The following is a 23,101-nucleotide window of genomic DNA, read 5'->3' as shown; positions in this document are numbered from 1 at the left end:
TAAACTAGACAGGATTATTGTTATAGAAATGGCTCTTCTATTGTTATAGAAATGGTTGTTAGCAAAAGCAAACAGTTGTGGTTGTAATGTTGTTACCTTCTACTGTGCTAAAGAGATTTGGAAGTCAGTGAATTTCTCTTTATTCCCCTCCCATTACACTATATTTCTTCCTCCCTCTCTTCTTACTTTTCCATGTTTTTTTTCTTTGTATTTTATATATTTGATAAACTAATAAAAGTGAAATTAAAGAAACATATGATATACAAATATAATTTTAATTCTCCATATATAACAAATTGCAGTTTTGAAATCAACAAGTAAATTACACAAAGAAATCCCAAATTATGAACCTTCATCTATTTATAAATTGTTATTTTTAATTTCATAATTAGATGGCAGAATAAATTATTTCTTAATTATTTTTTTTAATATGTTACTTCTTGCTCAGATTCCTCCAACCAAGGAATTTCCAAAAAGCAGCTTTGACATCTTTGTTCCTCATGCTGTAGACTATTGGATTCAGCAGTGAAGGGACCAAAGCATATAGCACAGTAAATATTTCATCCAGCCTAGATGGAGAATTTGCAGGTAGTACCAGATGAGCCAAGAGGCTACTGCTAATGAATACACAAACCACAATGAGGTGGGGGATGCAAGTTGAGAATGCCTTTTCCCTTCTCTCAACTGAGGGCATTCTGAGCACAGTGGAAAAGATCCGAACATAGCTCAAGATAATGAATGAGAGGCAGCCCACTCCTAAGCATGAACCAAACACAAGAACCCAGGTTTCACCAAGGTAAAAATCAGAACAAAAGAGCTTGATTAATTGTGGAACTTCACAGAAGAACTGGTTGATGATGTTGGAGCAGAAAGTCATTGAAAAAATATTCCCTGTGTGTAGAGCTGCATGCAGAAATCCAACCAGCCATGCCCCAGCAGCCATTTGAATACAAGTGGACCACTTCATTATGAGTGTAAAGTGCAGTGGGTGACAGATAGCAATGTATCTGTCATAGGCCATTACAGTGAGAATGAAGAAATTTGATGATAGGAAAGAAACATAGAAAAATAATTGTATCACACATTCAGAATATGAAATCCATTTGGAGTTCACAAGGGCATTAACTATAGATTTGGGTATAATTGAGGTAGTGATAGCAAGATCACCAATAGATAAATTGATTAGAAAAAAGTACATTGGTGTATGCAGATATCTATTGATTGCTATTAAAACAATAATCAGAAGATTTCCCATCAGGTCAAAAAGATACATTATTAGGAAGAGAGTGATGTGTAGCTCTTGATTTCCAGTAAATCCCAGAAGAAAAAAACCCAGTATACTTGTTCTATTTGGTGTGACATTATGATGTCTCCTACAGAAAAATGAAATATAAATTAGAGATAAATTTATTTTACAATTTATTTACAAGTTATTTTTCCCTCAGAAGTATTAATGACTTACGTTGCAGCAGTTATAACAGTATTTCATAGCCTCTCTACTTCTTTCTGATATGATTCATTCTTTGAGAAGATAGAGTTTTAAGATGTAGATAATGTTATATTGAAATTAACATACTTTTCTATTATATAGTATATTCCAACAATGACCTTTCTTTTCTCTGTGTGTGACACTTCTTTTTTCCATTTATGTCTCAGATTTTAAACTCATCGCTCACCTTTCTTTTCCTAAAATGAATGCTTCTCAAAACAGATCATATAAATGTGTTCAGGTTTTATGCAGAGCAAGTGCCAACTTTAAAAGAATTTTCACAACACAAATTTAACCAAACCTCTAATCTCCATAGGAAACAAACTATCTTCTCCAGCTCTAGTAATCAGTGCCAACAGGTGAATGCCCAAACTAAAATAGCTTAGCTGTAGTAAAAAATAAAAATAACTGAAATGTAGAATCCAGAATATAGCTTTAAAGTTCAGTGTTTTAAATTTTGTTAAATGAGTACCTGGGAAAAAGATGCTGCTGAAAAAAATAGACATTTCTGAAAATCTTCAAAGGAATAGAATGAGAAATAATAGAAAGTTTTAAAAGGGAAAAATAAGGTTTTATAAAACATTAATAGATTCATTTCCCCCCTAAACTGAATTAAACTGATACAGCAAATGACTGACAATTTTTTACTTTTCTGCTTCCTTACATTTTTCCTTTCAGTTTTTACTCAACAGAGTGTAATGAATATATTATCTGACATCTTCCATTTCTGTTTCTTCTTTTCTTCAGACTTTATAATTTATAATTTATTTAACTCATCTTCTCCACTTCTGATTGCAGATTCAGTTTTCACAATTGTGACTCCATAATAGTTTTGAGCAGGACTGAAAAATAGAGGCATATGATGACTACCTGAATGATCTTGGCGTCCGGAGATTTTCTCCCATTTCTCCAAGCATAGTAACTCAGCACTAACAGGTCACAGTTAAAACCAAAAGGAAGAAAGGTTTGATTTTTCTAACTGTAACGTACCATCTTCAGAATCTGAATTCTAAGGCTACCTTTCTAGTCAGGGTCGGTATAATTGGAATGGCAGATAAATCCCAATAAATACAGTCCATTAGCTACAGCTTCCTCATGTTTTCAAAATCACTTCCATGGGGAAATAATAAGGCGGTGCCAAATGTATCTATGCATAAGTGAACAATTGCAAGTCTGATGCAATTCATTGACAAAAATGTTGTTTTTCCTTTCACTGTTAAGAAAATGTAGATACATGAGACCTCACTAATGCTGGGCAGCATCCAGAATTGAGCATATCAATGGATTTCCAATGTCCATCCCAATTTGATGCAACAAGAACAGTAAAATGAGGTTCTCACATAATCTGCTGCATTTCTAAAGGGTGCCTAATTTAACCATTATTTTCATTAGGAAATCTTAAGATATGCAGTACTTTGTGAAATTATTAGGGAGTGAAATGCTACTAATATATTTATTTGTGGTAAACAAAAGACATTAAAACTTATTGTTGCTCTCAGTTTATAGGTGATGTTATATGGAATTATTCCCTCGTACTGTACTACGTAGCATGTAAATAAACTCTGCAAAGAGATGCTGCATATTTATGATTATTATTCCTATTATGAAAATTTACCCCAAATTTGTTGAAACATTGGTGCTAAAATGGCTAATATTTCATTCTAACTCAACAAATTCAGGCATCTTTAAATATTTTCTCCTGCAAGGTGCCATCTTTAAATGCAATATAACATCATGATATAGGACTCATTCTGAAAAATACTGACATACTTTTTGTATGGTGGTCCCTAGGTGAAAATTGTTTTATAAAATGAGCTGAATGCATTAGCAACAATAAAAGGGTATCTCCCCCAGTTTGTTTTTCTATGAAGAGTAGAATTTCCTTGGAATTTATTCATGACTGTAGGAAGGAAAATAGAAAGCATGAAAAGGAAATATAGTATTTAAAAAAGGAAAAGCATATATAACTAGATTTTGTATGTGCTTAAAAAGTAATGCAGCTCAACTATTAAGAAACAAGTTAAACCTGCACAATTTGGTAATTTTTTCAGTTTACCTAAGAGAATAATAACAACAGTATTTAACAGAATAACAGAATTGGAAGGGTTCTTGGATGTTTTATTGCTCAACCTCCCCCCCGCCCCAAGCAGAAGACTTAATTATTTCAGACAAATAATTGTCTAATCTCGTCTGTATGGGCACCCGCAACTTGCTGTCTGGAAATTTCTCCTTAGTTCTAGGTTGCTTCTTTCTTTGATTAGTTTCCATCCATGTCTATGGAGATTCTCAGTCATCCAGGTCATGGTGGTCCCAAAGATGCTTTTTCAAGAGGCAGCTGGACTTCCTGGTTTTTCTTTGAAGATGTTTTGCTTCTCATCCAAGAATGTTCTTCAGCTCTGACTGGATGGTGAGGAATGGAAGGATTTATATTCCTGGCAGACAGATGGTTATTTGCATTCTTTTGGTGAGTTATTAAGGTCACCTGGAGGTTTATCTGCATCATCAGGGTCACCTGAGTAATGCAAATGCATGTGGAGCCTTCTTGGAACTGTTGAAAGTACTATGTTGTAGATTGGAGATAGGTGATGTTGTATTCCCCACTCCCGCCCCGCTCTGTTGAGAGAGTGCTGTTCAATTTTGACATAGATGGCTTCTTTGACCCCTCTTTCATACCAGCAGCCTCTCTGTCCAAATGTGACTTTGCTGTCTTCAAAAGAATGCCCTCACTGCATGGTACTGTATATACTAAGTTGTTCAGTTTGTGTCTGGGTATTTTACTTTTGGGGTGGACAACCTTCTGCCTGAGTGTATTCTTGGGTTCGAAGTGTGCAAGTATGTTATGTTGGCTGAAGATCCTCCTGAGCTTTTCTGATATGCCTGCAACATACATATGGAATGACAATGTTGCTTTGTTTATTGTTCTCTTCATTATCTGTTATAGAGGAGCTCCTGTAGGGTCTTTTTTTGAGATTTGATGAAGGCCCAGTTGGGATATCTACCCATTCTAAGTGCTTCCTGGATGTATTTTCATTCTTTCTCCTCCCCACCTCCCCCATTTTTGCTTTTAGGCAGGCTTTCAGCTCAGTGATGTAGGGTTCCAATGTTTGTGCTCCAACAAGTTTGTGCTCCAGTGAGTGGTGGGAATTAAAATGTAAATATTGATCTTTGTGTGGGGTTTTCTGTAAACTTCAGTGTTAAGGCTTCTGTCTTCTTTTATATGTTCTGCACTGTTCAGGAAGGCTAGACTGTTTTCCTTAACATCTTCCCATGTGAATTTGATATATTTGTCCACAGAGTTAATAAGTTTGGTGAACGCTTTCAATTCCTGTGTTTTGATCTTGACCCAAGTATCATCCACATATCTATACCAGTAAGTGGGTGGAATTCCTGTGGAGGAGTCTAGACCTTTGGTTTCTACCTCTTCCATGTAGAGTTATTTCCATTCTTGTCATGCCTTCTCAAGTTTTGGAAAATTAGTTGACTTCCTCTTCTTTGTGGCAACCCCACAAATATTGGGACACTGCTATCATTCATCCCTAGTCCTTCTTTTCACTAGACTAGGCATACACAAATCCTGCAATAATAAGCATAGAATTATGTATTGGTCAGCATTAGAGGAAAAGTCAAATTTTAAGAAGAAAACTTTATGTTCCCATGTCTTAAAATGTATATTTGATCAGTGTAACAAATATTGGTGTGATAGAATGGTGAGGTAATAGGACAAATGCAATGGCCAACTTCGGTTAAACAAAGAGATATTAGAATATTTATTTATTTATTTATTTTGTCACACAGTATATATAAGCGTAAGCATGAAATAACTATACAATATATAAACATATATATAAGTATGGGTATGTAATAACTATATTAATTGGATATAATGAAAGGAAACAATAGGACAGGAACGGTAGGCACTCTTGTGCTCTTATTCACGCCTCTTACAGACCTCTTAGGAATGGGGTGAGGTCAATAGTAGACAGTTTTTGGTTGAAGCTTGTGGGATTTTGGGAAGAGACCACAGAGTCAGGTAGTGTAATCTATCTTTTTGACAAGTGTTTTATTAAAAACTTTTATACTTCTCACCATTTCTTCCTATCTGAAACAACATTCTGTCTGAGTGTTCCATGGCTGAAGTAACAGTCTGATTTTTTTCCAAATGTACATGTATGGAAAGGGTGTATAGAGTAGAGGAAATGAAATCTATTTGCTATTTTTCTTTCAGCTGTTTCTTCCTTAATCTATTGCTTCATAGCTGCATGAATAAGGAAATGACTGCATGATGGAAATTTTGGTGGAAACTTTATTATTGAACTCAGGTGGCATAGTGGTTACAATGCAGTACTGCAGGCTACTTCTGCTGACTGCCAGCTGATTGCATTTTGGCAGTTCAAATCTCATCAGGCTGAAGGGTGACTCAGTCTTCCATTCTTCCAAGGTCAGTAAAATGAGGACCCAGATTGTTGGGGTCTGTAGAGAAGTCTGTAAAGCAGGATATAAATCTAAGGGCTATTGCTATTGCTATTACAGAGGACATTGTATTTCCCTCCATTATTAGGAAATTTTCTTCCCAAATACTCTTATAATTAATACACAGATTGATTCACTTGAGACTTTTGTAACACAGATAAAGAGCAAGTTTGTAAGAATCCTCTAATAATTAGAAGGTAAAGATGATAGGGAATCTCTATCAGAAACTGCTTTGCAGTCTTCCACGTGCCCCTTGGCATCCTCAAACCATGGTTTTCTTGCTGCTGAGGATAACCTAAATCAAAAACTAAATCAAAAACTTGATTGCAGAAAATATGACTTCTGTAAGAGAGTTGTTAATGCTTGGAACTCATTACCTGACTCCATAGTCTCTACTCAAAATCCCAAAATCTTCAACCAAAAACTGTCTACTATTGACCTCACCCCATTCCTAAGAGGACTATAAGGGGCGTGCATAAGAGCACAAAAGTGCCTACCATTCCTGTCCTATTGTTTCCATTCAATATATCAAATTAACATGGCTGTTGCATGCTTTTGCTTATATATATATATATATTTCTTTTATGATGTGTGTTTTTTATGTTGATGTTTTGTGTATACTGTTGTGACAAAATGAAATTAAAAAAAACAACTTTTTGTTGGTATGTCACACCTTCATCTTCTATGATCCAGCTCATCAAGTAAAGCCTGTTGAACACAATAAAGTACAGTATGTTCAGGCACAGCCATTTTGCAAAACACAACCTTAAACAGAAAATGAGAAAAATAGTTTGCAGAACCGCAGAAGTGTGCTTCCAGAACCACACATCTTTCTAAGAAGTGAGTTAAGATGGAAAGGATACAGAATTCTTGAGTCTTTCACAAACCCTATCATAAAATTTAGTGTGCCATATTTTGATGAAAGGCAAGGATGGTATGTTGATGAAATATCAAGCTTCCAAATAGAGATCCTAATATGGAAAACAACGAGAAACACCAAAAGTGGGAAATAATTGGTATCATCATGCTCAATAAGAAGTCACAGAAGTGGTGACAAAACAACCAGGATGAGACTGAAAAGTTTGAGCCAATAGCAAGACTTTGAAACAGGCCTGAACAGGGCTGAAATGACAATCTGGAAATCAAAATCAATTTATGTGATAAGTGTGATTATCTAAAGCATTTTTAGAAAATAAAAATGGTGGTAAATGAGAGACATTCTAGAAGATAAAATGAGGAGAAGCAAGAACTTTATAAGTAGATGGGCATAATTACAAATATTCTTTTGTGTCCAAAATGTTGGGGGTCCCTAATCTAATTGTTGGTGCAGCCCCACTTTGCATAACACATAATAATCTCATTCTCAGCAAATGATATCATGGAAAGTTAAAGAGTTGCAGTATTCTGTTAAGTGGACAGATGACCCAGATTTAATATATAAAAGTGCTTCTTCAAACTATGTATAATTAAGTGATGATCCTCACTTATGTCACTAGATACTAGTGAAATTTTATGAAAAAAAATACCCATGAAACAAAGTGACAAGACCTGTTCTAGAACATTTTTCACACATATTTTCTCAATTCATTTTTGAAGATAGATAATAATATGGTCCATATAATATTTTGTCTAACATTGACTCTATAGTCTTGTGCTATGTAATTAAATCTGGAGAGATGCCAATAGATTTATTATGGTTGCCAAATATAAACTTTCCCACTGATGATACATCTTTACATAATATAACAAGAGTTGAGTAGTATATCACCAATACAGAATCAATACTGAGTCTAAAAGGCATGCATCAAAAGAAACAATTTTGTGTTTTTTTTAAAAAGTAAGTTATTTGAATATTTGATAGAAAAACTGTTTATTTTTTTTCTAGGATAGATTGGAATTTATTGAAATATGCATTATTTAATGTTATTAGATTCATTTCTATAATTTCAATATTGGGAAGGTAACTTAAACAAATGAAATTATAACATAATACTCTACTATAGATGAAATTATAACATAGTACTCTACTGTAGTAGAGTACTCTACTCTACTACATAGTACTTTGGCTATATACTATTAGCCAAAACTCCCAGAGCAGCTGACAAAATCATTATATTTCTTCTGTTCCTTGCATGTGGGTGTATGTCTGGTTGTGTGTAGGAGAAACTGAGAAAATGAGGCAATTGGAAAGCCTCTTTTCCCAAAAAATATGATAACATTGTATTTAGTTATTAAATTTGTGTCCTGTTTTCCTCCAGGAGATCAAGGCACCATATATGTCACTTTTCTCAATTTTGTCTTGACTACTGCAATCTTATGAGTGCTGAGAAACTGGTTAGCCAAAGATCTAACTGAAGTTCCATGGATGAGAGTGTTTTTGACAGCTTCTTTTATTTTAAGCACTACACAAGGAGTATGATTAGAATGGGGAGAGATAGATAGGAGAACTTAATAATGAATTCCGTAATCAGTAATGGATTGAGATATGAGAAGAATGAACTGATCAGATAAATTAAATAAGTAATATTGTGGACCTGTTCTAATTATTGTTTCTCTTGTCTCAAATTCCTTCAAGATGTAGCATTCATCTTCATCTTTGTTTAAGCATGGAGAATCAAAGCATTGTGTCTTCCTTTTTGCTCCTGGAATTCTCCAAAGATCGACATCTACAGATTCTACATTTCTTCTTGTTCTTTGTGTTATATCTGGCAACAATAACAGCAAACCTTCTAATCGTTTCTGCAGTAGCTTTAGATAATCAATTGCATAGCCCCATGCACTTGTTTCTGATGAATTTGGCTGTGCAGGATCTGGGCATTGTTTCAGTCATCATCCCCAAATCAATGATAAATTCTCTCATAGACATCAGACACATCTCTTACTTGGGTTGTATTGCTCAAGTCTTTATTTTTGCTTGCTTTGAAGGTGCTGATTTCTTCCTCCTGACAGTCATGGCATATGATCGGTATGTTGCTATTTGTTATCCACTGCACTATGGGATGATTATGAATTGGAAAGCCTGCACTAAAATAATGATTCTGGTGGGAGTTACAGGTCTGCTTTTTGGAATTTTGCACACTGCTGGCACCTTTTCCACCTCTTTCTGTTCTAATATTGTCAACCAATTTTTTTGTGAAATTCCACAATTGCTAAAGTTATCCTGCTTTGGTTTTAATTTAATTGAAATTGGATTCCTTGTAGGTAGTATCACTGCAGGGTTTGGTTTCTTTATTTTTATCATTTTTTCATACACCATGATCTTCAAGGCAGTACTGAGAATTCCTTCTGTAAAGGGAAGGCAGAAAACCTTTTCTACTTGTCTTCCCCACCTTATAGTTTTTTCTATGTTTCTGGTAACAGTGTGCTTGGCCTATCTGAGATTTCCCTCTGACATTCCATCTTACTTAGATTTAACATTAACTGCCTTATATTCTTTACTCCCACCCCTATTCAATCCAATCATCTACAGCATAAGAAATAAAAATATAAAATCTGTGCTTTCTAAACTGTGGAGATTGTAATATTTTATTTTAAGACTTTTTCTTTTTCCCTTATATATTGTCTTTTAATGGAAACTATAATTGCTAATCCAAAAGTCACCATTTTTTTGCACAGATCATTGATCGATGCTGATTCTTCGTTTGTTTTCCTTAAAGAGAAAAATCCAACAGAGATTATTGTCCACCATTAGCAGAATCAATTGTGCCTTCATGGAGGAAGTTTGTCTGCAACTCAAGAGCTCTAAATTTATGGGAAAGTCCAATCCTCATTTTAGAGGAGTTCAAGTGAAACTTGGGAATTGGTTTAGCATTTGTAGATGTAGCATTTCTCCTATAGGATCTTTGTCCTACAAATAATAGTATACAAAGTGTATAGTGTAACATAGGGGCATGTACTTTGCATCATGATCTATATGGGACATGCTTGCCCTATTTAGAAACATTTTCAGTGGTGGGGAAAAATGTGGCTATTAAATATGAAGCTTCACAACGTTATTTATATTTTATTATTGTGAGTTCTACTTCATATTATTTAAAATGATAGACAGTGCAAAGATTTCCTTTCTTTGTTTTAGTGTATCGAACTGGGTTTTATCACAAGTATTGAGGAGAAGTTTATCTTCCATTAGAATGTTTTCCTTGCCAAGAATGAAACTATCAAGGTTAAGGAGTTATTGTTTCCACCAACTGACTATAATATTATTTCAAAGTGAAGGAAGTTAATTGGATTCAATATCAGGCACAACATCTTACTCTACCTAGGAGCCTCACTAAAACAAGGCAGAACAAAATGTAATTCAAGTACAACAATTCTGTGACTAAAATAAATGCTTGCTTTATTCTGCATTACATAATTAACCAGTGGAACAGCTTGCTTTTGGATGTTGTTGGTGCTTCATTAATGGAGGTTTTTAAGAAGAGACTGGACAGTCAGTTGTCTGAAATGGTGTAGGATCTCCTGCATAAGCAAGCAGCTGGATTAGAAGACCTCCAAAGTTCCTTCCAGCTCTATTCTAATTCTGATTCTAATACCCATATTGTTATTGTTGTTGTTATACCCATGTAGTTTTCTATGTACCATGCATCTAAGGGAAAGAGATACACAGTAGTACACAGTACTACTTAATTTACCCTTGCCAACCTTCCAGTAAATCCACCAGCATTAACAATGGAGTCCTGACTTTTGTTTCTTCTCTAACCCAGTATTCAATATTGAGGGGAAACAAGCACTTATCACCCAACTTAATATATGATGTGGCATGGATGAGGAACTAATACTGCCTCTACATCACTCTATGTCCTTCTTAGACTTATCTAGAGTATGTCATGGGATTCATTAGACTATATATTTCTGTAGAGAGCTATATTTATTACAGTCCAATATGAAGGCAACTGTAACTAGAGTCTATTCTATTGATAAGTGTGTTTTCTGGAGCATGTATCATTTGGCTGAGAATAGCATTTTAGGGTATTTATAATATATATTGTGGTTTATATTGTATTTTAATTCTTTTTAGGGTATTTATAATATATATTGTGGTTTATATTGTATTTTAATTCTTACCAGTTGGCCAAGATCCACTGGTGAGTTAGACAATCATCTAGATCAATATTAATCAATAAAAAAATAAATATGGATCTTTTAAGGGAAAATAATCAACATGCCTTTATTTGTGTTTTATTCAGATTTATCAGAATGTTCTTGTACAGTTTTCTAATTGGTCCTACAGTACCACCTATAGTCAAGCACCGTCCTTCTTCAAGTATTGTTTAAGCTCTACCCAGATCTTGCCTTGATCTCCTTTTCACATCTTAAAATTTATTTGATGTAAATAAGTTTTTTAAAAGTGATTTTATAATGGGATACACCCCATTTGATGGGGTTCCTTTTCTTAATTTCCAGAAAGCATTAACTAGTAGACAAGCTACAATCTTTCAGCAAGTTATGAGCAGAGAGTGTTTCACGAGTTACAAAGTTTTATTGGAAAGTAACATTTTTGCTTTCCTTCTCTCTCTCTCTCTCTCTCTCACACACACACACACACACACACACACACACACACAAACTCATTTTGTATAGTTGGCTTATATGGCATTGGCTCAAAGTTCACCCAGTACCTACCTAAGAAGAATCCTTTATAGTCTTGACAGTTGCTTGCACAACTCAATATTCCTCTTCACCTGACATTCCCCCCTCTTCTAAAATCAGTTTTCTCACCCATCCACCCCCACAAGTTTGTTTTCCTTTCCCGGGAGTTCAATATCCCAACTATCTGATAAAAAAAAAAATTGAATGTGCCACTCTAACTCCATACAATGGCTTCTTATGTACTCTTTCTTAAGAGACTGGCTCTAATCCTTTTGTAGTCTTCTTTTAAATTTTGTATAAACTTTAACCTTAACTCCAATGTTGAATTCATATTTCCTGACTCTTCAAAATACACTTTGCCCCCTCTAAATAAAAAATGCCATAAACAAATGCACTGTTGCAGCTTTGATGGAAGCCAAGCACCATATGCCAATGAAATGTCAAGATTACATATGATAAGCTAAACTCGGGAAACAATGAAACAGCATTCCAAACCAGGTAATTATCAACATCCTTGATGCTCAAGAACAAGGCAAAGAAATGGTGGCACAATACTCCAACTGGTGGGCTCCAGGAAGAGAACCTTCTATGCCATTGCCACTACCCTGTGGAATGTTCTTTCTTCTGGAGGTGACACAGGTGACCATTCTCCTGGTCTTTCAGAAAAGAATAAAAACATGGTTCTGTGGCCTTGAGTGGTGAGTCCAGAGGAGCACACAGCCATGGGGTAATTAGTGACTTCAAAGAGTTCTCTTCACTTTTCAAATAATTGTTGACAGATTTTTAATCATCTTTGCCTTTTTAAATATTTTAGCTTTGATATACTGATTTTTATATTTTAATGTTTTATTGCACACTGCCCAAAGTTTCTCTGTTATGGACATGGGCAACTCAAAAATTTGATAGATGGTAGATGGGTATAATTAATAGACTGATAGATAAATAGATTGATGGAAGTTGGATTCCTTATGGCTAGTATCACTGCAGGTTTTGGTTGTTTTATTTTTATCATTGTGACATATACCATGATCTTCGAGGCAGTATTGAGAATTCTTTCTGTGAAAGGAAGACAGAAGGCCTTTTCCACTTGTCTTCCCCATGTTACAGTCTTTTCTGATTCAAGTAACAGTGTGTTTGGCATATTTGAGATGTACCATCTTAATTAGATTTAGCATTAACTGACTTCTATTCTTTATTTCTACCCCTATTCAATCCGATTATCTATAGCATAAGAAATAAAGTCTGTGCTGTCTAAATTGTGGGAGTTCTTGATGGTTTATTTTGAAAATGTTTTCTTTTTAAAAAATGTTCCTTTCATCAAATGCTCTGTCTTTTTCCCTCATTTTTTTTGAGGCTGAGGTAGAAGTAGAGTTTGCCATTCTGAACCCATGATAGTATTTGACAAGGCATCAACCAACAATCCCAAACTCTATTTACTGCCCTGTTTTTCAGGGTGTATGTTTTGCTTTCACTCATGATGAAAATTGTCATCTAAGAAAAGGAGACTCAACTGCCAAATTTCTCCTTGTGAAACTTCCAGTAGATCCACAAGAGCTGCACATATATATATATGTGGCACCTTGCTCAATAGTATTACCTGTGAGACGGATCTTGGAGTCCTAGTGGATAACCATTTAGATATGAGCCAGCAGTGTGCAGCAGCTGCTAAAAAAGCCAACACAGTTCTGGGCTGCATAAACAGAAGGATAGAATCAAGATCACGTGAAGTGTTAATGCCACTTTATAATGCCTTGGTAAGGCCACACTTGGAATATTGCATCCAGTTTTGGTCGCCACGATATAAAAAAGATGTTGAGACACTAGAAAGAGTGCAGAGAAGAGCAACAAAGATGATTAGGGGACTGGAGGCTAAAACATATGAAGAACGGTTGCAGGAACTGGGTATGTCTAGTTTAATAAAAAGAAGGACTAGGGGAGACATGATAGCAGTGTTCCAATATCTCAGGGGTTGCCACAAAGAATAGGGAGTCGGGCTGTTCTCCAAAGCACTTGAGGGTAGAACAAGAAGCAATGGGTGGAAACTGATCAAAGAAAGAAGCAACTTAGAACTAAGGAGAAATTTCCTGACAGTTAGAACAATTAATAAGTGGAACGACTTGCCTGCAGAAGTTGTGAATGCTCCGACACTGGAAATTTTTAAGAAAATGTTGGATAACCATCTGACTGAGATGGTGTAGGGTTTCCTGCCTGGGCGGGGGGTTGGACTGGAAGGCCTTCAAGGTCCCTTCCAACTCTGTTGTTATATTATATTATATGGATTCCTGATTTTTCTTTCTCCTTTCATCCAATACTGGCAGGGAAACAAACTTTAATCAACTTCCTCAACACATGAGAGAGCATGGATGAAGGACTCTGATGCTGCCTGCTACATAATTTCATACTCTTCTTACATTCCACCAGCTAATTATCCAGAATATTTGATGAGGTTTGGCAATTTGTTTCTATTCCTTAAGTGTAGAAATGTACATGAACACAAACTGTTATGCAGGTTATAAAGTTTCATTGGAAAAAAACATCTTGGTTGCCTTACCATGTTTCCCCAAAAATAAGACATAGTCTTTTGAACCCCGAAATAAAGGCTTGGCCTTATTATCAGGAGGGGGGGTGTCTTATTATTTTGGGGGTGGAGGAGGTGGTGAGCATGGGACTGGATGTTCTGTCATTGCTGCCATCTCCCTGTTCTTCACGCCGGCCGAGTGGCTAACCGCTGCTATCATGATGTGACCTGCCACCACCACTGCCTCATGGAGCAGAACTCAGAAAGGATTGTTGTGCCATTGCATGCACAAACTGCAGCACTGCTGCGAGCTTCATCATACCGGCACAGCTGGTGTTCTGTCACTTGCAGCTGCAAACCTCACAGTAGGGTTGCCATTCATGCAGAGTCCTGCTCCATAAGGTGGCAGCGGCGTGATGAGTCGCACAAAGACTCATTTCTGACAGATGGGGCGGGGGACAAACAAGATACATTGAGTGAGACATGGCTCTCCTTGCTGTCTCTTCTCCCCCTCCGCTCGCTGGGCATGGCAGGGCTCTTGCCCCTTGCTTAGCCACCTGCCCCCTTTATGGATGCAATTGGGGGTGGCAAGTGGAGCAGGCGAGAAGCAGGACATGTGTCTTACTTTTCAAGCTCCATGGTGTTCCTTGCCATTGTGTCCAAGGAAACATGTTGTAAAGGAAAACCTTCTTGCGAATTCAATCAAACTTCTCCAACTCATGAGTTTTCTTTTACAACGTGTTTCCCTGAACCCAACAGTGAGGAATGCCACAGAGCTGGAAAGGTAAAATGCACATCTAGCAACCCTACATGTCCCACCCCAATGGCAACAGTACCTGGCTTCTTCCCTTCCCAGCCATCTCTTTATCAAAAGAGGTAGAAGGTGGGGCAGGGGAAAAGTGACATATGGCTCCCCTTGCCATCTCTTCTCCCCCCACTCCCCTTGCCAGACATGGCAGGACTCCTGCCTCTTGCTCAGCCACCCACCCCTTTTAGGGATGCAATTTGGGAGTGGCAAGTGGGGCAGGCGAGAAGCGGGACAAATATCTTACCTTTCAAGCTCGATGGCATTCCTCACCATTGTGCCCAGGGAAACATGTTGCAAAAGAAAACCACATGAATTCAATCAAACTTCTCCAACTTGTGAGTTTTCTTTTACATCATGTTTCCTTGGACACAATGGTGAAGAATGCCACAGAGCTGGAAAGATAAGATGTGCGTCTCATGGCCCAACATGTCCCTGATGTGTCCCACCACTGCCACTGCCTTGTGAAGAAGGTCTCTCTAAGGCTTGCGCCCTTGCATGTGCAAATGGCAGCACTGATGCAAAGTTTGACATACTGGCACAGCCACGAGTGGCAGGACACCAGCTGTGCCAATACAAGGAAGCAAGCGGCAGTGCTGCAGTTTGTGCATGCAATGGCACAACAAGCCTTGCAAAGTCCTGCTTCACGAGGCAGTGGTGGAATGGGACACATCAAGGCAGCAGCGGCCAGCCACTTGGCCAGCATAAAGAACAGGGAGGGGAGAGCATGTTTCCCCCCCCCGCCTCCAGCCTTGCCTCCTCAACTTGTTTTGGTTGCGCAGCAAGCAACCAGAGGAAATGGTGGGATCGGCTGTACATACATGTAAGTAGTTGGTTGGGGGCTTATTTTGGGGGGGGGGCTTATTTTAATGCATGCGTTGAAAAGCCTGATTGGGCTTATTATCTGGAGAGGTCTTAGTTTTGGGGAAACATGGTATCTCATACACATGTACACATATACCTCTTTATATCTGTCTCGTGGGAATTAATTTGGTCACCACGATGTAAAAAAGATATTGAGACTCTAGAAAGAGTGCAGAGAAGAGCAACAAAGATGATTAGGGGACTGGAGGCTAAAACATATGAAGAACGGTTGCAAGAACTCGGTATGCCTAGTTTAATGAAAAGAAGGACTAGGAGAGACATGACAGCAGTGGTCCAATATCTCAGGGGTTGCCACAAAGAAGACGGAGTCAAACTGTTCTCCAAAGCACCTGAGGGTAGAACAAGAAGCAATGGTGGAAACTAATCAAGGAGAGAAGCAACTTAGAACTAAGGAGAAATTTCCTGACAGTTAGAACAATCAATAAGTGGAACAATTTGCCTGCAGAAGTTGTGAATGCTCCAACACTGGAAATTTTTAAGAAAATGTTGGATAGCCATTTGTTTGAAATGATGTAGGGTTTCCTGCCTCGGCAGGGGGTTGGACTAGAAGACCTCCAAGGTCCCTTCCAACTCTGTTATTATGTTATGTTATGTTATGTTATGTTATGTTATGTTATGTTATGTTATGTTATGTTATGTTATGTTATGTTATGTTATGTTATGTTATGTTATGATGTTATGTTACATTACGTTACGTTACGTTACGTTACGTTACGTTACGTTACGTTACGTTACATTATGTTAATTTAAAGGTAACCCAGCATCTACCAAGGGAATGGAAGTCCTTTATGGTCTTGACAGTTGCTTACACATCTACATTTTTATCTCCAGCTGGCATCTTCATTCTTCTAAGTTCTTCTAAGATCTTTCCTGTTCCCAGGAATTCAGCATTTCAACTATCTGATAAACATGAATGTGTCTCTCTAACTTCCAGAGTATGGCTTCTTAACTGCTCTTACATAGAGGTTGGCTCTAACATTTTTATGACTTTCTGTTAAATTTTGTTACAAACTTTAACTGTAACTCCAAAATTGAATTAATAGTTCTTGGCTTTTCTGAATAGGTTTTTCTCTTTCTTCATAAAGAAAAGACCTCATAAAAATGTCTCTTTTTATGAAACCTAAGGACCATATGGTAATGAAATGTCAATGTTTTATATAGTAATCCAATTATTGGATTATTTGGATTACATCCAAAGCAGAAAGTTATTGATATCCTTGAAGCTCAAGAACAAAACACAGAAGTGATGTGAAATGCTGTGAGATTTAAGATTCCCAGATGAATAACTCAGGAGACTCCATGTACAATACAAAGAGCTGTTTATTGAACCTTTTGCAAAAAGGGCTTCCTTGTGCTACTGTGAGACACAAAGCAGGTACAGATTACTTATGATTACATGTTTAAATACAGTTTCAACATAAAAATCCCCTCCTTCCTACTGCCCCTTAATTACTTTCATAAGATAATATTACTTACAGAAGATAAGTGTTTTGGCTAAATAACAACTGTTTTCCTGGATTTGAACATTCCCTTGTAACTGTGGTCATAACAACATTATCAATCTCAATATGACAGCTCTCTTCCTGCCTGTGTCGGCTTGACCTGTCATGGAATGTCCTTAATGAATTTATGGCTGTTATTCCTCTCTGTTATTTCCCAAGAAATCCTGTATTTCATAACTGCCTCACATCTGGTGTTTTTAGGTCGTATAAAGGACAAACATGGCCCCACTCTTGTTCTGCTTTTACAGGATTAATGCACACTTTTCTCAATAGCCACTCAAATAAGAGGAGAGTTTGAACCAGTAGCCTATTTATTTATTTATTAACAATAAATAAATTCTTCTAAGTTCTTCTAAGATCTTTCCTGTTCCCAGGAATTCAGCATTTCAACTATCTGATAAACATGAATGTGTCTCTCTAACTTCCAGAGTATGGCTTCTTAACTGCTCTTACATAGAGGTTGGCTCTAACATTTTTATGACTTTCTGTTAAATTTTGTTACAAACTTTAACTGTAACTCCAAAATTGAATTAATAGTTCTTGGCTTTTCTAAATAGGTTCTAAATAATGTTCTGGTTTCCGTGCATTCCATCAGCCGAGGGCCCAGGGTAGGAGTGGGGGGGTGGCGGTTGTTATTAAAGAGAGTCTAGAGCCGAGGGAGACCACTGTACCTCAGATTGCCGGGTGTGAATCCCTCTTTGTGAGGTGGGGTCATAGGTGTCAGATGGGCTTGTTTGTCACATACCTGGCTCCTTGCAGCGTGACGGCAGCCCTGCCCGAGCTCCTGGAGGTGCTTGCTGGAGTGGCGGTGGAGACCCCCAGACTTATAGTCATGGGGGACTTTAACTTGCCATCGACCGGCATGTCATCGACAGCAGCTCGGGAGTTCATGACTTCCATGACGGCCTTGGACCTGACTCAAGTAGTTGATGGCCCTACTCACATTGGGGGAGGCACGCTGGACTTGATTTTCATCTCTGGTCAGTGGTTGAAGGATCTGGATTTGAGGGATTTAGTTATCGAACCTTTGTCATGGTCAGATCACTCTCTCCTTCGCCTGGACTTTCTTACCGCCACTCAACACCACCAGAGAGAAGGAACCAATACGTTGGTTCCATCCCAGGCGCCTGATGGACCCGGAGAGGTTCCAGACGGAGCTTGGGCTGTTTCCTGAGAGTCTGGCTCACGGCATGGCTGAGGTCCAGTCGTTCAGAGGCTGATCGGACACTAGTTAGGTCCTATAATAGGACTTACCTAGTGGCATTGAGGGAAGCGAGACGTTGCTACGTCTCCTCCCTCATTGCGTCGGCAGATAACCGCCCAGCCGCCCTGTTTCGGGTGACTCGCTCTCTCCTTCAACAGGGAAAGCGGGATGACCCATTGCAGGGACGTGCTGAGGAGTTTAGTGGTTATCTATACGATAAAATCGTTCAGCTTCGGGATGGCCTGGACCAAAATTGGGTGGATCCAGGTGAGATGTCAGAGAGCTGTCTTGTTGAGATTGTTTGGGATGAGTTTGACCCTGTGGCTCCCGAGGACATGGACAGGTTGCTGGGTAGGTTGAATGCCACCACATGTTTACTGGACCCGTGCCCCTCCTGGTTGGTACTGGCCACACAGGAGGTGACACGAGGCTGGCTCCAGGGGATTACGAATGCTTCTTTGTTGGAGGGGGTCTTTCCGGCCGCCTTGAAAGAGGCGGTGGTGAGACCTCTCCTCAAGAAGCCTTCCCTGGACCCAGCTGTTTTAGGTAATTATCGTCCGGTCTCCAACCTTCGCTTCGCGGCGAAGGTTGTAGAGAGTGTGGTGGCATGTCAATTACCCTGGTACCTGGATGAAACCGTCTATCTAGACCCGTTCCAGTCCGGCTTTCGGCCCGGGTACAGCACAGAGACGGCTTTGGTCGCGTTGGTGGATGATCTCTGGAGGGCCAGGGACAGAGGTTATTCCTCTGCCTTGGTCCTATTAGACCTCTCAGTGGCTTTTGATACCATCGACTATGGTATCTTGCTGCACCGGTTGGAGGGATTGGGGGTGGGAGGCACCGTTCATCGGTGGTTCTCCTCCTATCTCTCTGACCGATGCATGAGCAGTGTTGACAGGGGGCAGAGGTCGGCCCGGCGCCTCACTTGTGGGGTGCCGCGGGGTCGATTCTCTCGCCTTCTGTTCAACATCTATATGAAGCCGCTGGGTGAGATCATCAGTGGCTTCGTGTGAGGTACCAGCTGTACGCTGATGACACCCAGCTGTACTTTTCACACGGGCCACCCCAATGAAGCTATCGAAGTGCTGTCCCGGTGTCTGGAAGCCGTACGGGTCTGGATGGGGAGAAACAGGCTCAAGCTCAATCCCTCCAAGACGGAGTGGCTGTGGATGCCGGCATCCCAGTACAGTCAGCTGAGTCCACGGCTGACTGTTGGGAGCGAGTCGTTGGCCCCGATGGAGAGGGTGCGCAACTTGGGCATTCTCCTGGATGAACGGCTGTCTTTTGAAGACCACCTGACGGCCGTCTCCAGGAGAGCTTTCCACCAGGTTCGCCTGGTGCACCAGCTGCGCCCCTTTCTAGACCGGGATGCCTTATGCACAGTCACTCACGCCCTTGTGACGTCTCGTCTGGATTACTGCAATGCTCTCTACATGGGGCTCCCCTTGAGTGGCATCCGGAGGCTTCAGTTAGTCCAGAATGCAGCTGCGCGGGTGATAGAGGGAGCCCCTCGTGGCTCCCGCGTGACACCTATCCTGCGTAGGCTGCACTGGCTACCTGTGGCCTTCCGGGTGCGCTTCAAGGTGTTGGTGAACGGCTTTTGATACCATCGACCATGGTATCTTGCGGTTGGAGGGATTGGGGGTGGGAGGCACCATTCATCGGTGGTTCTCTTCCTATCTCTCTGATCGGTCACAGACGGTGGTGACAGGGGGGCAGAGGTTGGCCCCGAGGCACCTCACTTGTGGGGTGCCGAAGGGGTCGATTCTCGCCCTTCTGTTCAACATCTATATGAAGCCGCTGGGTGAGATCATCAGTGGCTTCGTGTGAGATACCAGCTGTACGCTGATGACACCCAGCTGTACTTTTCCACACTGGGCCACCCCAATGAAGCTATCAAGTGCTGTCCCGGTGTCTGGAAGCCGACGGGTCTGGATGGGGAGAAACAGGCTCAAGCTCAATCCTCCAAGACAGAGTGGCTGTGGATGCCGGCATCCCGGTACAGTCAGCTGAGTCCACGGCTGACTGTTGGAGGCGAGTCATTGGCCCCGATGGAGAGGGTGGGCAACTTGGGCATTCTCCTGGATGAACGGCTGTCTTTGAAGACCATTTGACGGCCATTTCCAGGAGAGCTTTCCACCAGGTTCGCCTGGTGCACCAGCTGCGCCTTTCTAGACCGGGAGGCCCTATGCACGGTCACTCACGCCCTTGTGACGCCTCGCCTGGATTACTGCAATGCTCTCTACATGGGGCTCCCCTTGAGTGGCATCCGGAGGCTTCAGTTAGTCCAGAATGCAGCTGCGCGGGTGATAGAGGGAGCCCCTCGTGGCTCCCGCGTGACACCTATCCTGCGTAGGCTGCACTGGCTACCTGTGGCCTTCCGGGTGCGCTTCAAGGTGTTGGTGAACGGCTTTTGATACCATCGACCATGGTATCTTGCGGTTGGAGGGATTGGGGGTGGGAGGCACCATTCATCGGTGGTTCTCTTCCTATCTCTCTGATCGGTCACAGACGGTGTTGACAGGGGGGCAGAGGTTGGCCCCGAGGCACCTCACTTGTGGGGTGCCGAAGGGGTCGATTCTCTCGCCCCTCCTGTTCAACATCTATATGAAGCTGCTGGGTGAGATCATCAGTGGCTTCGGTGTGAGGTACCAGCTGTACGCTGACGATACTCAGCTGTACTTTTCCACACTGGGCCACCCCAACGAAGCTATTGAAGTGCTGTCCCGGTGCCTGGAAGCCGTACGGGTCTGGATGGGGAGAAACAAGCTCAAGCTCAATCCCTCCAAGACAGAGTGGCTGAGGGTGCCAGCATCCGGTACAGTCAGCTGCAGCCGAGGATGACTGTTGGAGGCGAGTCATTGGCCCCAATGGAGAGGGTGTGCAACTTGGCGTTCCTGAGAGTCTGGCTCACGGCATGGCTGAGGAACTAGTTGCGGCTTGGGAACGGGCCACGGCAGGGGCTTTAGACCGTGACGTGCCTTTGCGGCCTCTGACCCGGCATGGGTCTCAACCAGCTCCTTGGTTCTCCAAGGAGCTGAGGGGGATGAAACGCCAGAGAAGACGCCTAGAGAGTTCCTGGAGGTCCAGTCGTTCAGAGGCTGATCGGACACTAGTTAGGTCCTATAATAGGACTTACCTAGTGGCATTGAGGGAAGCGAGACGTTGCTACGTCTCCTCCCTCATTGTGTCGGCAGATAACCGCCCAGCCGCCCTGTTTCGGGTGACTCGCTCTCTCCTTCAACAGGGGAAGCGGGATGACCCATTGCAGGGACGTGCTGAGGAGTTTAGTGGTTATCTATACGATAAAATCGTTCAGCTTCGGGATGGCCTGGACCAAAATTGGGTGGATCCAGGTGAGATGTCGGAGAGCTGTCTTGTTGAGATTGTTTGGGATGAGTTTGACCCTGTGGCTCCTGAGGACGTGGACAGGTTGCTGGGTAGGTTGAACGCCACCACATGTTTACTGGACCCGTGCCCCTCCTGGTTGGTACTGGCCACTCAGGAGGTGACACGAGGCTGGCTCCAGGGGATTACGAATGCTTCTCTGTTGGAGGGGGTCTTTCCGGCCGCCTTGAAAGACGCGGTGGTGAGACCTCTCCTCAAGAAGCCTTCCCTGGACCCAGCTGTTTTAGATAATTATCGTCCGGTCTCCAACCTTTGCTTTGCGGCGAAGGTTGTAGAGAGTGTGGTGGCATGTCAATTACCCTGGTACCTGGATGAAACCGTCTATCTAGACCCGTTCCAGTCTGGCTTTCGGCCCGGGTACAGCATGGAGACGGCTTTGGTCGCGTTGGTGGATGATCTCTGGAGGGCCAGGGACAGGGGTTATTCCTCTGCCTTGGTCCTATTAGACCTCTCAGCGGCTTTCGATACCATCGACCATGGTATCCTGCTGCGCCGGTTGGAGGGATTGGGAGTGAGAGGCACCGTTTATCGGTGGTTCTCCTCCTATCTCTCCGACCGGTCACAGACGGTGTTGACAGGGGGCAGAGGTTGGCCCGAGGCACCTCACTTGTGGGGTGCCGCAGGGTCGATTCTCTCGCCCTTCTGTTCAACATCTACATGAAGCCGCTGGGTGAGATCATCAGTGGCTTCGTGTGAGGTACCAGCTGTACGCTGATGACACCCAGCTGTACTTTTCCACACCAGGCCACCCCAATGAAGCTATCAAGTGCTGTCCCGTGTCTGGAAGCCGACGGGTCTGGATGGGGAGAAACAGGCTCAAGCTCAATCCTCCAAGACAGAGTGGCTGAGGGTGCCAGCATCCGTACAGTCAGCTGAGTCCACGGCTGACTGTTCTTGGGCATTCTCCTGGATGAACGGCTGTCTTTGAAGAAGGAGAGCTTTCCACCAGGTTCGCCTATGCCTTATGCACAGTCACTCACGCCTCGTGACATCTCGCCTGGATTACTGCAATGCTCTCTACATGGGGCTCCCTTGAGTGGCATCCGGAGGCTTCAGTTAGTCCAGAATGCAGCTGCGCTGGTGATAGAGGGAGCCCTCGTGGCTCCCATGTGACACCTCTCCTGCGCAGACTGCACTGGCTACCTGTGGCCTTCCGGTGCGCTTCAAGGTGTTGGTGAACGGCTTTTGATACCATCGACCATGGTATCTTGCGGTTGGAGGGATTGGGGGT

At 41.3% G+C, this 23,101-nt stretch overlaps 2 protein-coding genes across 2 annotated transcripts; one reads left to right on the top strand and one right to left on the bottom strand.

Annotated features, from left to right (window-relative positions):
* Positions 1 to 433: 433 nt before the first annotated feature.
* Positions 434 to 1,138, bottom strand: LOC131198153 (olfactory receptor 14C36-like). The gene has a single exon (XM_058182657.1). The coding sequence runs from the start codon at positions 1,019 to 1,021 to the stop codon at positions 434 to 436; it is 588 nt and encodes a 195-aa protein (XP_058038640.1). The 5' UTR covers positions 1,022 to 1,138.
* Positions 1,139 to 3,435: 2,297 nt separating this feature from the next.
* Positions 3,436 to 9,480, top strand: LOC131198326 (olfactory receptor 14A16-like). Its single transcript, XM_058182827.1, has 2 exons — positions 3,436 to 3,446; positions 8,565 to 9,480. The coding sequence occupies exon 2, from the start codon at positions 8,566 to 8,568 to the stop codon at positions 9,478 to 9,480; it is 915 nt and encodes a 304-aa protein (XP_058038810.1). The 5' UTR covers positions 3,436 to 3,446; position 8,565.
* Positions 9,481 to 23,101: the final 13,621 nt, after the last annotated feature.

Source organism: Ahaetulla prasina, chromosome 4, assembly GCF_028640845.1.
Source record: "Ahaetulla prasina isolate Xishuangbanna chromosome 4, ASM2864084v1, whole genome shotgun sequence".
NCBI lineage: Eukaryota > Metazoa > Chordata > Lepidosauria > Squamata > Colubridae > Ahaetulla > Ahaetulla prasina.
This window is presented reverse-complemented; position numbering and strand designations above follow the sequence as displayed.

Excerpts from the sequence above, each read along its gene's own strand:
- LOC131198153 (XM_058182657.1), bottom strand. The coding sequence starts at position 1,021 with ATGGCCTATGACAGATACATTGCTATCTGTCACCCACTGCACTTTACA.
- LOC131198326 (XM_058182827.1), top strand. The coding sequence starts at position 8,566 with ATGGAGAATCAAAGCATTGTGTCTTCCTTTTTGCTCCTGGAATTCTCC.